This window comes from Oreochromis aureus, linkage group 4 (assembly GCF_013358895.1).
Source record: "Oreochromis aureus strain Israel breed Guangdong linkage group 4, ZZ_aureus, whole genome shotgun sequence".
In the NCBI taxonomy this organism is placed as follows: Eukaryota; Metazoa; Chordata; class Actinopteri; order Cichliformes; family Cichlidae; genus Oreochromis; species Oreochromis aureus.
In genome coordinates this window covers 17,284,096-17,300,835 of record NC_052945.1, presented here as the reverse complement: position 1 = coordinate 17,300,835, position 16,740 = coordinate 17,284,096, and the positions used below count along the sequence as shown (strand labels likewise).

The following is a 16,740-nucleotide window of genomic DNA, read 5'->3' as shown; positions in this document are numbered from 1 at the left end:
TTGGTTCCATCAATTAAAGCAAATTGTCCCCAATCAGCAAAGCAGCCCCAGGCCATCACACTACCACCACCATGTTTGACTGTTGGTTTGATGCTATATTTATGAAATGCTGTTGTAACTGGACAAAAACCTTACCAAAAGTTCAACTTTTGTCTCGTCATGTTCCCAAAAGTCTCTGGGATCATCGAGATGTCTTTTTGGCGAATGTGAGACGAGCCTTTGAGCACTTTTTGGTCAACAGTGGTTTTCTCATTGGATCCCTCCAATTGATGCCAATTTTTTTGCCCGTCTTTCTTTTTGTTGAATCATGAACTCTGACCTTAACTGAGCCAAGCAAGGCCTGTAGTTCTTTAGATATTGTTTTGGGTTCTTTTGTGACCTCCTGGATGGGTCGTCGATGTTTTCTTGGCGTAATATTGGTAGGCCGGCCACTCTTGACCAGCCAAACTTGTTCCGAGTTTTCACATTTGTGGATAACGGGTCTCACTGTGGTTCATCGGTGTCCCAAAAGAACACATTTGTAACCCTTTCCAGACTGATACACTTCAATGACCTTCTTGAGTTCCTGAGTTTGTTGTGATGGTAGTGTGTTGCTTTGAGATCTTTCAGTCTACCTTATCATACAGGACTCTTTCAGCAATTTCTTGGTTCAACAGGTCTGGCAGTAATCAGGCCTGGGTGTAGCTAGTGAAATAAAAAAATAAAGGGTTAATTAGTTTTTCACACAGGGCCAGGCAGATTTGGATAGCTTTTTTCTGTTAATAAATGAAATCCTAATTTTGAAAACTGCCCTTTGTAATCACTCCTGTTATCTTTGTTGAATAATAAAATTAGTATAATTGAAACATTATATTTATATATACGCAAAAAACTCTGAAATCAGGGCAGATACTTTTCCACAGATACTGACAGATGTACAGTACAGATACTGAATGTTTGGTAATATTTGATGACACAAATAAAACACAATTATTTTAATATGAAGAGTTTAATGTGTTAATGCAAATATATGCCTGTCATTTTTGGGATCTAGTAGGCCATCTGTTTGTGTGTGAGAGCTTATTAAAATTCAGGGCATTGTGTTGTAACACAATTTATACACATGCGAAAGATCTCTCCATGTGTGAAGTCAAAAACTGTCTTATAACTCACTAATGTTCACGTTTGGAAGCACTAAATATGACTATGGTGCTTCATTTTATCATTACCAGAATGTTCATAGTCTAGTTATGGAGGCTTCAGTTATCATAAAGTTTCTATGGTAGATTTAGGCCACTTGAAACTCTTGAAAATAAGGAGTCCTTGATTTCAGAAAGCTGTCGAGAAAATCAGACTTTTTATTCAAAGCTGCTGGTTTATTCATTTAAATGTCTGTAGCAGGCTAGTTCATTAAGCTCATTTTAGGAATTATTAGGTATTTAAAACACCTGATCAGTCTCTTTGCACCATTCTATAGAAAAAAAAGGAATACTTATTGATATAGAAGACTCTGGAAAAAGGTATTGTAGTGTTCTGATACTGCAATGTAAAACCTATAATATCCGAAAGTGAACCCCAGTGATCGGAAAGACACCAATGCGCAAGCATTTGGTGATGGTGGGGAGGAAGAACTTTTTAGACTGAACTCTAAGAGCGAAGTACTCTATTGGAATAACATGATACTATGAAGTCTTTAAGACAACACAAAGCCAATGAAGAGAATCTAATATGGATGAATGTTATGTCTTTTTCTCTGCATAAGTATTCTTACTGCAGCCTTTTAGGTAAACTGAAGGCTTTTTATGAAGCCTTTAGGATAATTGGCTAATAACGAATTATAGTAGTCCAGCCTGTTTTTTTTGGGCATAACTCTAAGACAATGTGTACCTAATTTGGACAATATTGAGCAGATGAAGGAGGCAGTCCTAGAAATTGGTTTACGTATTCCTCGTAAGTTCCTTGCAGTTTTACTGGAAACCAAAGGTAATCTTGGCCAGAGTAACTGTCTGGTTGATGCTGCTTTCTGAGAGTTTTAGGTTCCATTTGTGTCCTAATTCATTTAGTTGTTCAGCACCATGGATACACCCATGAACATTTATGCATTGTCCAAACTTTATAGTTTGGTTGTTAAGCTATGATTGGACATTCACTGATTATGTGCAGGATTTATTGACACTTCCCTTATTGACACCTGTAAACATTTTCAAATGCTCTAATGTTTCATTAGAACTACATTACAGAATATCCTAAACTATGATTCAATCATTTATGTTGCTCCGCGTGTCCTTCATAAGGACATTACTGCATCCTTCATTACCTAAAATCGGAGGTAAATCAGAAACCAACAGAAGCAGCGAGACTTTGAAACTCGTTAAACCCAACATCAAAAGTTAAAATCAAGGTTTCACCCTCTTTTGACGTGAGGGCGAATTATACTGGTCTGTGAGATAAAATGCAGAATAGCTTGCATGTGATGTCAGTGTCCCTGCACTGAATCTAACAACACTGTAGCTGGTTTTCCAGCAACCTACCCATTACCTCGGTGTGTTTGATGTAAGGACATTGTATTTAATTTGGAGACCAAACATGGAGACAAGACACCAATTTGCTCCATAACCCATAACTCCATTTGTAACCCGAACTGTAAGCCTCACTAGTTCGAACTGCGTGAGTACAAACAAACTGATATTTGTCAAGGAAGCTTTGAGTATACTATATATGTATCATTTGGTTCTAGTATATATAGATACGCGATACCGATTTGTTTTTCAAACTGTAAAAGTAATGTCATCAAAGTGCGGTTTCTCTCATTATGCTTTCAGTGTGAACAGGTTTGATACTTTGGAGTTGTAATGAGAGATGGAAAGGTATTAATCCCATTGTGTGTGAGACATGCAGTTGGAACTGGCCCTAAAGCCTGTACTTAATGTCCTAATTGCTCTTCCTAAAAGTGACCACGGCCAGAAATAGAACTTTTAAGTTCACTTTGTTTCTCTGTTCCTCTGTTTTCAGATCCCAGGCACTGCACAGCAGGGATCTATCTAGTTCCCATTTGGCCGTGCATATTTCCCCCCCAAGATTATCAGGCATTCATTGGTTGCACATGGCATTGTTATGCAACAACACATTTGAATTTCAAAGCTTTTTTTGGGAGAGATTACACTGTTGGCCCACAGCAGCCCTGCATGCACGCACCCCGGGATCCAAATGATATGTCATTTTTAGCTGTGGCACATTTTTATCAAGCTGACATTCAGATACAGGAGATAATGTTAGGGTGGCGCTATTGTTGTTATACGTCAAATAGTACGCAGGAAATTTGAAATGATTTGCTGATATCTTTGCATTTGCTGTTGGAGAGATTTTATCCAACAACCTTAAGTGCAACAGATAAATTAATTTAAGACTTTTTAGAGAAACGATGGGCACTAGAGGGTTAGTTTTTTTGCTTTGTAGAAGATTTCAGTATCAGGCTTATGTTTGGCTTCTTCACAAAGCATGACAATAGCAGAGAGGTTCCAATGCTGAAGTTACTTATTGACGCAGATGCTTAATGTAAAATATGTCTGCATAAAAACAAAACGCACACAAACACACCCTAATTATATTAGCAGCTAACTCATAAGGAGTGAGTAGAGGGGAGGACACAGAAGGCAAGCAGCTCTTGTTGTAGCTAAGCAACAACCGACAGCAGAGATAGTCCTTGATCACTGCTGATGATGAGGTTTCATTGTGTGTGTGTGTGTGTGTGTGTGTGTGTGTGTGTGTGTGTGTGTGTGTGTGTGTGTGTGTGTGTGTGTGTGTGTGTGTGTGTGTGTGTGTGTGTGTGTGTGTGTGTGTGTGTGTAAATTACATACACAGCACATGCGCCACAGGTCTCTCACACACACACTTATGTAGAGTCTGTTAAACAGCAGTTTCTGTTTATCTGCACATGGACGTGTGCGTGTGTGTGCCTGTGCCTTGTTAGGGTGTTTACATGCTTGCCTAAGTTTCTTTGGCGTTGTTTGGTGCCAGCGTTGCCATGGAAGTGACTGATGCCTGTGAGCACAGCCACAGCCAGCAGAGGGGAGGATTTAGATGAGAACGTGGGAGATTGTCCTTCTGCCGCTTGTTTCATTTTGTGTGTGTGCGTGTGTCACTTTGTGCAACTGTGTGTGTCTGTGTGGTGCGTGAGAGACGCAGAGAGAGAGAGGCGATAAGACAGGAAAGGTGATTACTGTAGCTGAGAATGTGCGCTGGCCAAAGAGTTAACTATGAGGTTAAAACAACACAACAATGAAAAAGAGAAGAGCTTTTGTCAATGTTTGCAACTCTAAGCAGGAGACCTATACTGCCCTCTACTGCATCAAGCTGGAAGTGCCTGAAGCAATAGGAAGTTGATAAGAAATGCAACATGACTGATACTCATTGATAGAATGTACTGTATTTACCATTGTGTTTAATGATTTGGTTTTTTTTGTTTTTTTATACATTGTGTTTTTGTTAGTTCACATTATTCTTCTTTATTTTGGAAGAATTCATTTTGCCTGACTGGTTATGTTCCATACCAAATGGGCGAGGCCAGAAGTCAGAAGTCATGAAACATAAAAGGAACAATTTTTGCTCTGATATAACTGGAAGAGGGTAAATTAATATATATAATATGTGTAGATACATACAGTATATATATGGTTAACTCTAAGCTCCTGGGTTGTGAGCCATGGATAACCAAGTCCCTCCATGGGATGTACCACTGAGTGGTTGAGGATGTGACTGATATGAAGAAATGGTCAGCCTAAAGGACAGCACACACGCTCTGATCAGCACAAGAACAGGCCCCGAGATCCAGCTCCATAAAGGCTGGAGGTGCCCCAGCAGACAGTAGCAGGATGTGACATGCAAGCTGGGGCTGGGATTGTGTAGACGAATCTCTGTGCTGCACATGAATTAGAAGTCCCCAAGTCCTGACTGCCAGAGGTGGTTGAGAACAACACTAAGGCGAAAGTCCTGTGGGAATTCAACTTCCAGACAGAGAAGCAGCTGCTGGCCAACAAGCAGGTATAGTGGAGGCTGAAGAGGAGTCCCTGGGTTGTGACAGTCCCAGAGAACAGCAAGATCAGAAAGGAGTACCAGGGGCTGAAGGCACAACATCAGAGATCTCTATTCTTCTTCCCTCCTAGATATTTCCCGATCAGTTCTAACTGGTATTATTGCAAAGTGGAGGCATTTAGGAACTCAGCCACAAAGTGACAGGCCACATACAGTTACACAGCGGGCTTGCTGAGTGCTGAGGCGCATAGTCCATAAAAAGGCACCAACGCTCAGTAACTGAGGAGTTCAAAACCTCCTCTGGCATTAACATCAGCACAGACGCAGTGCTTCATGGGCGCTTCACGGCTTGGGTTTGTATGGCTGAGCAGCTCCTACAGGTCTAATGCATATGCGATCATATTTTTTTTTTTTTGTTTATTTTTTTTACTTTTTCACATCCACAAATGTGAAATCCACCGGTGGAACTAGAACGAATAAGTTGTTCTTTTGTTGTTTTTCCAGAGCTGCTTTATCCTGCAGTGTGTCTGATTGCATTTAAATATACAGAGTGGGGAGAGTGGAGCTGAAAAACATTATTTTACAGGATCAGTGGGATCCTGTTTCTGCTTTCCATCTGTTAAGAGTTTTGTCATTTCAAAATCTCTGATTTACATTTAGTGGCCTGTTGTTTAAAGTAGACTTTGTCCTTCCTTCCCTGCTTGCTTCTGTTTGATCCCTGTTATACATTACATCATATATGAGGGAGTGGCCATTTAACAGTAGATGTTGTCGCCATGGTGACGGTGGCCCTCTCATGCCATCTCATCCCCCTGCTCCTGTTGCTGTTATCACTTGTTTTTATTTGATCATTTTTCATGTGTCCTTCACAATATCTGCTCACATGTGTAAGAAACAACACAAAGACGTGTTTTCACCTCTTTTGCTTTCACTTGTCTCATTTGCTCGTTTTGCAACAGAAAATGTGACTTTTGGGCGAGCACGACGCTTCTGTTTTTTTTCTTTCTTTGATTTACGTGTGCGTGCGCCCTAACACCCACCAGCGTTACACTCCTGTTGGTGTTTTTTCACACTTCAACTTAAGTGAATTTTGACAGTATGCTTTGCCTTGCAGCACCTGTTATGAACATATGTGGTGCCTGACTTGATCAGCCATCTGCCTGTCTATCTAAAGAAGAAGCCCATACATACAGTAGAGTACAAACAGATAATTCGCTTCTGAGTGAAGGTCAGATCGTTCCTGTTGGCTGTTCAGCCATGGAGTGACTTGCAGTGACTCACGCCTCTTTTTTTCTATCCATCCCGCTCATCAACACTTCATCTACGTTCTCCCATCTGTGCGCCTTTTAACCCCTGAGTCAGTGCGAAGTCACAGAGTCTTTGCGTTTAGCTGGGAGGTGGGTGCCAAATACTCAAACGTATGTGCTTATATTTTTGGTAACTCTTTATAATATGGCCTGTGAATAACGGCATAATTCCCCTGTAATTAAATGAAAGTTTAACGGATTTATTTTGAAATTACGATCTAACTACTTACAAAAATAAAGGCAGATTATGGCGGTAACAAGTCAGCTTTTTACAGGAAACAAAAGAATAATTATGCGGTAAAAAAACTGAAAGTAATACATCAATAATTTTAAATACTGCATAATTACAGGTAATATTTCTAAACAATATTTCTCCGCTGTACTTTTCTGGCGTGTCCTGAATGTATATACAGAGTGGATTTAATGTTCATTCTGTTTGACTTTGTATTATTAATTTGTCCTGTTTTATATAATTACTTACTACTTATATGTATAATGTGTCTTCTCTCCTGTAAAATACCCAGAAGTCAGACAAGGGTAAGCCACTCCGTAGTATGGCCCACTCCCAAAAAGTACAGCGTACTTATGATCTAAGATGAGGAAAAATTTTAGTTTTTCCATTGAATTAACAGGAAATTATACAGCATTTAAATATCACACTTCTTAGATTTACTTACAGCCTAATTATTTTTTTGTTTCCTGTAAAAACCTGACTTGTTACCTCCTTATTCTAGTGTGCTTCTTTAAATATAATTACTTTGTAATTTCAAAATTAAATGCATTTAATTCAATTTAATTACAGTGGAATTACAGCCTAAGTCATGGGCTGTATCATCAAGTCTTACTATATTTTCTGTGTCGTATTTCTTCTAGTTGGAGAAGCCAGGAACCTGATTCCAATGGATCCAAATGGTTTATCAGACCCATATGTTAAACTCAAGCTCATCCCGGATCCAAAGAATGAAACCAAACAGAAGACCAGGACCATCCGTTCCTCTCTCAACCCCTGCTGGAACGAGTCCTTCACCTTGTAAGTGACAAAGTTTGTGTATGTGTGTGTTTCCTTAAATGACAGTTTTATCATACTTTCATTAAATGAGGTGAATATTAAGCATGACATCACTGTGTTACTTTCCCTCCCGCTTTGTGTATATGTGCTCAGTAAGCTGAAAGCATCAGACAAGGACCGTCGTCTGTCCATCGAGGTGTGGGACTGGGACCGAACCACTCGGAACGACTTCATGGGGTCCATGTCGTTTGGAGTGTCTGAGCTCATCAAAGCTCCTACAGTTGGATGGTCAGTTATGTTTCTGACTCTCATACACCTCACTCATGCATTTCAACAATTAAAAATGTGGATAAAGAAGCTTTAGTTGATGGTTGTTCTATCAGTCAGTAAAAAAAAGTAGAATTTACATCAAACAGTTCAGTAATTCACACTTTAAACTAATAGTGAACTAATTATTTGAAACTTGTGGAGTGCTACGCAACTTTTAAAATCCAGAATGATGCCAGGATTTGGCAGAAGTCATAACAGTCCAACTTCCTTCATATTAAGCTTATTCTCTTTCCCCCTCACATAATAGCTAATGCTGTTATCATAATCTGTGGTAGAAAGCCATTATAAGTGGTAAAAAACATAATGGAGCATCAGTAATATAAATGATATCTTCTATTACTGCGCTGTACTGAATACAGTATGTATCACCGAGTGCAGAGTTAGTGTTAAGTTAGTGTTTCATGTGGGAACATCACATACATTTACAGTCTGGAAATAAACCCAGTGACACACACACACACTGCATACCTTCATTATGTTCCTAATTATGTGTGGGCCAAATTTACAATTACAAACATCAAATGAATAAATTGTATTTATCAATGGCACTTCAAATTTCCAATGATATCCCAGGTTAGAGGATGCCACTTATAACTGTGACAATTGTGGGAAGTTCTGCAGTTATGTATGTGCACCATGCTGTTATACTGTTGGACTGCATGAATGGAAGAACTACTGTCCAGTAGCCTCATTTTCAGGCATCATTCATGCATTGATTGTTTGTGCTTGATTGTGGGCGTTCAGAGAGCTGAATAGGAGGATGATCAATGTGAACATTTTTAGTTGGCTTTTGTCCGCGCTGTTTTATAAGAGTCAAAATACAGTTTGGTACGTGTGTCTCTTTGTGTTTATATAAACAATCACAGGCTTTAAATTCTTTCAGTGCCGGTAACACTGGAAAGTCATATTTACAAAAACTTAGACAGCAATGGAAGCTAGTTTTAAACTTCATATTATAGATCATCTGCTTTATTTTTAATATAGAGCTTATTTGTCATCGCAGGTTGCCAACTTAAAAAGTCGTCATGACACTGACCACAACAAAACGGCTGTGCGTAAAACAGACGGAAATGCCATCTGCAGCCAGGTCCACTCACGCTGACAAACTTCACCTACTAGACTCATTTCCTCGCCTGTCCGTCTTTGTCTGGCTGCTTTGTCTCAGGCTGATAAACACACACTCACAGACCTGTTAAAATGACTCTTCCATAAACCATGTTAGCATACCTGCAGCGACTTAGCCTAAACCAAGTCTGATTGACTGCTGCTGTGAGCACAGTTATAAGCTCTGGGAAATGCCTGCAGTAGTTTCCGAGACACCGGACCAAAACATTTTTAGGCGTACTGTATGCATGTGTGCGTGCAGCTATTTTTTTTCACTGGATATTACAGGTTGTTAGACAAGTGGCTGGAAGATGTCTATACTGGAAGTAGAGGGGGACTCTGCGGTCCTGTGAGAACTAAATACATCCTTTAGCAGTAATAAGTTGTAGTAACTGTTTTCTGTGTGACTTTGTCATTCTCTTACGTCAATAAGGATGAATTTTGGCCCGCTGGTCTTCCCACTCTTTACTCTTAACGTTGCTTCTATTCATTGAGGTTTGGGGACATTTATGCACACACTCTTAAGGTCCCATCACACTTAAATCAGGTTGAGGTCTAGACTTCGACTGGGTCATTGCAGCACTTAATTATTTGCTTTTTAAGCCATTCTGTTGTAGATTTGCTGCTGTGCTGGGGCTCAAATTCCCATTGGCCAAGCTTTAGCTGTCATGCAGATTACCTTACATTTGCCTCTAGAATACTTTGGTATACAGTGGCCCTCATATCCTGTGGCTGCCCACAAGCCCAAATCATAACCCTTCCACCACTGCAAAGCTGCATTTGTTTAAATGCAGCTTTGCATACTAAACTATGATATGTAACATGATGTAACTGAGGCCTGTGGAGTCTAAAATGTTGGTTTATGGATTTTTGCAGTTTCTGTGAGCATTGCAGTCTGACCTTGGAGTGAAATTGTGGGGACGTCCGCCCCTCGGAAGATTATAGCATTGTGTTAACACACACCTGAATGTTTCGGATCAGCAAAGTCCCAAATATTCTGCTTTTATAGAGGCACCTCACACTTACTGATAATCAGTTAATCAAGTGCATTTGATTAGCAGCCCCTGGCTGCTGCTTACCCACTTAATTAAGCAGTAAGGGCGTACTTAGTTTTCCACAGGACTTTATGTTGTCCTGTGGAAACCTTTTTCACGTGACTAAGTGTTTACTGCTCACAGAACAGGTCTGGAAACAGCTTCATCTAAAAACAGGTACTCTGTTGAATGAAGATCATGATGTGTTTTGAAAACTGAATAATAAATGCACTCAGTTTTTACACATTTCAACAAACATTTCTCTGCTTTCTTTACTGTCAGGTACAAGTTGCTGAACCAGGAAGAGGGAGAGTACTACAATGTTCCCATTCCCGAGGTGGATGATGTCAACCTTGAGCTCCGACAGAAGTTTGAGGTGAGGAGCAGCGCAATTGCTAACTCTAATAAAGGCATAAGTAGATTTCCTTTGTCATACGTGTCTATTGTACTTGTACGCACTCATTTTAACAAAATGTGTGTCCCTGTCACCATGGTAACCTCATCCCGTTCCTACTTGTGCTTTTCACCCTGCGCGCCTGAGAGGGAGATCGTTTTCTCCTGGCATCCAAATGAGCGCTCTTGTTTTTTAAATTACAGTTGTGTATACAGTGCATTACAAGCTTGGCGAGCTGAAACAAGAAGGTACAAACGGCACAAATGAGACCACGCAGAAGAGCAGACAGAGCGGACAACGAAGGATGCAAATCCCAGAGACCCCTATGTGGGAAGTGCAGCAGCAGATAATAATTTATCTCTCTCACGCTGTTGCTCACTGCCGAAGCTGCTATTCAACAAGTCTATGAAAATCGTAAATGAAAATCGGCTTCAAATAAAAGGCAAGAAATACAATAAGTGCAGTTACATAGGCACAGGTAGTTTTACTTTAGAAGAAAATCTGTAGGAGAATTTATAAAATATGCATGACAACGGTTGTGTGTATTGAAAAAAACTCAGAGGTTTAAACTGGAAGTTTGTGCACATGAAGTGCCACAATCCCATGTGGACCGCTGGGTTTGCTTAGAGGGTGTACTCTGACTCGAGGGTAGCTTTGTTGTTGAATTGGAAAGGTAAGCTTTGAGGCTACACTTCCCTGGCCTCAGTGGACTCGAGCATAAGCTGTTTGCAGCAGCAGAGATTTAAAACATTAACGTTCAAGATGTTTGAAAAAAAAAACTATTTTAGTTTTATTATTATGTTAACATTTGACTGAAACCTGAAAAATCCCAAGAAACCCTTATACACTGTGTCAAAGAGTCCTTGATGTCTAAAATTTGATGTTTTTTTTATTGAAAATCATGTTTTTCGTCTGGGTTTCTCCCTCAGTTGTGCTTCTAGGCGCACTAAGATGTTTAAACTTATTTGATTTCACATCACTGTTATAATATATTCAAAACTGAAATGATGACTGCATAGTCATTTAAAAACACGACTAAAGGCTTTGAAAATGTTTCGAATTTACATGTTTTGTGCCAAGTGAAATAAGCATGCAGAAGCCCCAGCACAGTCCTTCTAATCAAGTCAGTGGAAGCATGCTTTACAGCTAACGTTTGCTCTCTAGTGGCCTCGCCGTCGACTGCAGGTCGTTCATTATTTTAACACCTTACAGCATGCAGCCTTAAATAAAACTCACGACCTCTTTATGTCCATATTATTAAGGTGGCTGCTATATTGAACAGTGCAATGAAAACAGGTGCAAAACTGCAAGAGATTTTTAAAAAAAAAGGGAAAACAGAGACGGCAGAGAGCGAGAGGCGTTTTATTAAAGTCCAGCCCTGCGTGTGTGCAGGCGGAGGTTTTAATACTCTGTGTAAACTCACAGCAAGTCCTCAAGGCGCCGACTCTCTCTGCTTTGTTTTAAATTTTTTCACTTCTTTTCTCTCCACGCCGTACGACGCTGACCTCGACTTTCCTCCGAGGCTCGCGTCTATGCACGACTGTGCGGTTGCCGTGGAAACTAAGGCGGGATGCGACAGATGTGACAGAGCAGGAATCTCTCTGTTCTCCGGGCAAATTACGATTTTAGAGTTCACGGATGCGGATTACAAGTGATCAGAATAATGTCTTCTCTTGTCTCTGTCCACACGCTGGCACACACCGGCTAACCTTTGAGTTTCTCCTTTCTTCTAGGACTGCCAGTTAAATATCCACTATCTGAAGGTAGCTCCCCTGCCTGCTTCATCTAATTTTTTTTTCTCTCACTTGTAGCTTGCCTCGTACTTAATTTACTTACCGAATTAGGATTGTTTGTGAATCTCTGCTGGGATTCCACAAATCAATCTGATTTACTAACAACGGCTTTCAACAGCACACAGTTGAATCAGCCCAATTTGCTTGCTGTTACGGACCCTTTGTAATAATTTGTCTTCTTTCTCTAACTCCTCTCGGGCACTCTTACACTCTCTCCTTGTCTCAGGCTCATAATCACATGTAAGCATAAAGTAAAACGAAGCACACATTACGATGAATGAATGACACATTTTGAGGTTTTCACAACTCCTGGTGTGTCTGCATTGAAGGTCACATCAGAAAAGTCTGATATTTGCAGCACTTGCAAATGGCTGCAGAGGAGTGGCTCGCAATTTTTCAAGCCTGTGTTAAAGCAATAGTCAGGTACAAGCAGTGGGGAAAAAAAGGAAGTGTTCTGCTTGCAGTAATCATTCCTCCACCCGCTGTCACCAGCCATTAATGCATCCCCCCTTTTTTCATCCCAGTGTCAAGGACAAAATCCACAATCCTTGTTTTGTGCACAAATATATTCAAGACGAGAGATGAATTCCTGCCAGGGTTTTACATCAAAATTATAGATGTAGAACCTTCGTGCCACTAGACAAATAAATCAATAAATAAAAGAAAGAATGAATAATTTTAAAAACAGAAGGCATTTTTCATGTTGAACTTGAGAGGATGGCTTCAGCAGCCTCAGAAGCTTGAGGAAAGAAACTGCTCTGAAGTCTGGTAGCAGCAGCAGATGCTTCTGTATGACTTGCGGGCTTTGTGCAGACAGCTCGCCAATATCTCTAATACTGGAATGATTGGTGCCAGTGATCTACTGGGCGGTTTTAATCAGCAAAGCCTATTGTTTCCAGTTGTTTTCTGTTTCTTTGTAAAACTTAACACAGGACACAAGGCAAAGGTAAAAGTAGACAGAGCACTATGTTAGTAAGTATCTGCTTGATCTGTGTAACTTACACTGCTAAAACATGCCATTAGCTGTATATAGAATTATCAGTATGCCACAGTTACTTTAAGAATGACTCAGAAGAAAAAAAATCATCTGAACTACAGAAAGTGCTCCTAACTGACTGCAGCGTCTTCATCTTTCATGCAGGAGGTTCAAAAACATCAAAGCAACATGAAAAATAAAAGAACAAATGAGGCGAATGACTTAAACTCTGTTTTTGTTTTTTTAGTCTGTATCTTTAACAGTTTCATTATGATTATAAAAATGTCGCGCGTAAAATCTTTAGCTTATGTCCTTCATATCTTCTAACACACATACAGCAGACAGCATTGTCTGTCCCTCTGTTGTAAACTTGTGGAGCACAGAGAAGCTTACTGAGAGGCTCTTTAAGACAAGATTAACACCTTTAAGTCCAAGTCATGATGTTTTCTTAAGTCTTTTTAGTTTTATTATCAGTGTACTTCCCATTGGTCAAGAGACTAAATGTTAAAATAGGAGGCATTGATGAACACTCACACATGCCAGATCCTTCCACACAGTGGCAGTGTTAGATTTATTAAAAGATCAGTGAGTGGCTGCTTTGTAATGGTTTGCCTAACTTTTGTGTGGCCACAGCATCTTTGTGTTGATATTTTGTGAGTGCTTGTGTTGGAGACGTGCCGGTTTCCTTTTATATGCTATATACCGGCAGCTGGTCCATGTTAGATAGGTGCAGTTTTGTGTTTGAGGAATGACCACTAGGTGTCCCTCCAAGGTAAGGGTATCAGTGGAGCAAGCGGTGGAAGCTGAACTTGTTCAGTTGCAACCAACAGCACAACCTAGTGTTTACCATCTTATTCAAATGTGTTACTATTTAACAAAAAGAGCAGCAGCAATGCGGCATGTCAGATCTACCTAGCAACATAAAACAATTTTGTGTCCAATTTCAAAACAAAAGCATAATTTTTATGTCATATTTTTATGTTTCCACATTTTTTTAGGCCTGTAACACCGAAAATTGCATTAAAGGGAAATTTTAACCCCAAATAAATATGGCCTGTACTCTGGCCTGCACTGTGAGCTGCTGTGAGCTGACCTCAGCTGTCGAGTTACCCCCCAGGGGACCTTGAGTGTGGTCACGCTGACCGTTAACCACTGTATGTTTAGATGTTTCTGTCTCCAGCGCTTTTGCATACTCCTGCAAATATCTGGCCAGTTCATTTTCATCACAGCTGTCTCCTCTCCACCTCAATTACACTTGGACTGTCAGGTGAAATTCATTAACCGCAGTGAATTAGTGGATCGGGCGGCACTCAGGGTCAAAATGAAAACCACTCATCCCGCCCTGGTTGTTGACTGACATACCTACTTAATGTTTAGAATAATCAGCTGCTAACTGACCTAACCAGATGTACGTGTAGAGCCACTTGACACGAGTCCAATAAATATGTGATAAGTATTATGTGAAGTATACCGTCACATTTAGTAAAGAGTAGAGAAACGGTTGTCCTGGAAACGGCTCTCGTGGCTCACACTGGTTGTATGATTTTTTTTGTTGTTGTTGTTTTTTTTGTGCTCAATCTGACAGAAACAGACAACCGCTGGACCCGTGATGGGAGCTGGCAGGGTCCTAATTGCCCTTTTTTTTTTTTTGTTCAGAGATGCTCAGCAGAGCAGTGATTATAACAACAGGGATCCTCACAACACTGGCAACCCCCGCTGACTGTCCACCAGACAGTTTCCCAAAATGCACCAGTAGTGAAGTCTCGCTGAATAACTGAGGATGTTTGAATATAACAAAGAAACTGCCACGAGTGCCATAAAAAAATTTGGCGCTGATTACTTTCGGCTCTGGAAGGATTAAACAAGCTTGACTTTATATTTTCTTGTGATTATGCAGCAAACCTGTTTTTCTTTTCTTTTTTTGTATGGATGCATGTGTCTGTCATTGCTCTTTGTAACAATATCACAATGTAATAACTAACAATTACAGAAGCAACTGCCGTGCATTATAATGTGATTGTCAGCATGCGAAACACTTTAAAATATCTCCAGAGAGATTGAAAATGTAACAAATCATGAAAACTCCATTTATAAAACATAACCTTAAATGAGGTGTAAATATGCTCTCATGCTTTCATGTAAAGAACTGTCACTTTATCCATAATTTATTGGAATTTGTTGCATTTTCAACCATTCAGAAAGATATTTTTATCACATTTTGACATGTTTTTGTTGGTATTGCATTGTGAGTTGTTACAGTATGGTTTTCTGATTTTTATATCTTATCATAAACTGGAAAACAACAGCAACGGGTGGCATGTATACTTCCTTCATCCTCTTGACTGTCACAAATTAAGGTGGTGGTGATTAAGTCCTTTTCTTTAACTTTGCTGGGATCGTGCTTACAGTTATCGATAAGCAAAAACAAAATCTGAAGCACAGAACAAAAATGTGCAAACCTTATTCACGCTCAAAATCTAATTTGACTCTATTTGGCATGTGAGTGAATGCAGTCTGTATCCTAACACACGTCTGTCTCTGCAGAAAGCAAAGCTGGGTCACGGTAAGAAAGTGATCACACCGTCAGACCACCGGCGGTTCAGCTTCCCGTCAGGGAACATGGACCGGGTCCGACTCAATGACTTCAACTTCCTAGCTCTGCTCGGGAAGGGCAGCTTCGGCAAGGTGAGAGAAAATAGATGCTCCTGTGGTTTTCATTTGGTTGATTTTTCTATCTCATCGTCTTATGGTGGCTTTGGCTCTTGGCGTCTCCCCCCGTCGCAGGTGATGCTGGCTGAGATGAAGTCGACGGAGGAGCTGTACGCTATAAAGATCCTGAAGAAAGACGTCGTGATCCAGGACGACGACGTCGAATGTACGATGGTGGAGAAGAGAGTCTTGGCCCTGAGAGACAAACCGCCCTTCCTCACGCAGCTCCACTCCTGCTTCCAGACAGTGGTGTGTAGAAACTTCAGCCCCTGCTGACGTCACAGTTTTCAATCATACTTCCAAAAATATCAGTTTAATTTACAAAGGGAGCCGTTACTTAGCGCTCAATCTGTGTGTCCTATTGTGTGTGTCTGTCATTACGTCTATATTTGCTTTTTCCTACTTACATTTATTTGAACGGCGCTCCTGCAGAGAAAATTGAAACTGAACTGAGACCACCCTTTGAATACAAAGTCCTCCTGTATGACGTCAACTCTGTGCGTAGACGGGGTGACTCAAGGAGTCCTTAAATAAAATTATATTTAATGATCAAACCTTTGTGTCCTATAATATAGATCTATAATCTGTACAGCAGGCTTTAACAGAAGAATGTATTCAGTCTGGATTATACTGTAACTCTAAGATATATGGCTGTAGACTTTTAGACAATGAATATTATATCTGCATCAGATTCACAGTTTTCTGAAGCTCTTTCAGTGCGAGGTGTTTATCTTTATGTAATCTTGGACAATAACAATTTTTTTCTGCCTTCTTCTTTTTGTGTGTGTGTAGGATCGGTTGTACTTTGTGATGGAGTACATTAACGGAGGAGACCTCATGTATCATATCCAGCGTATGGGCAAGTTTAAGGAGCCACAGGCTGTGTAAGGATGTTGATATGTTGCATGTTGATATCCTGCAGCTTACATGTTTTACAGTCACGTCAGGTTATTTAAAAGTACACATACTTACAGTAATGATGCCCCAGTACTATAGTAGAGTAATGTGTGAACTATAGTATTCCTTTTAACCTGGTGCATAATGACAAGATGAGTGTCAAATTAAGAGGAAAAC

General features: G+C 40.2%; 1 protein-coding gene across 2 annotated transcripts in view; it reads left to right on the top strand.

The window, feature by feature from the left end:
- Positions 1-16,740, top strand: part of si:ch73-374l24.1 (protein kinase C alpha type) — a 115,757-nt gene that overhangs the window by 84,750 nt on the left and 14,267 nt on the right. The window contains exons 6-12 of one of the 2 annotated variants that reach the window (XM_031730604.2): positions 7,191-7,347; positions 7,480-7,614; positions 10,077-10,170; positions 11,922-11,951; positions 15,502-15,642; positions 15,742-15,915; positions 16,459-16,550. In XM_031730604.2, coding sequence (XP_031586464.1) covers positions 7,191-7,347; positions 7,480-7,614; positions 10,077-10,170; positions 11,922-11,951; positions 15,502-15,642; positions 15,742-15,915; positions 16,459-16,550 — 823 coding nt within the window. The remainder of the gene's footprint in view (positions 1-7,190; positions 7,348-7,479; positions 7,615-10,076; positions 10,171-11,921; positions 11,952-15,501; positions 15,643-15,741; positions 15,916-16,458; positions 16,551-16,740) is intronic. The other variant, XM_031730605.2, reaches the window with a different exon arrangement.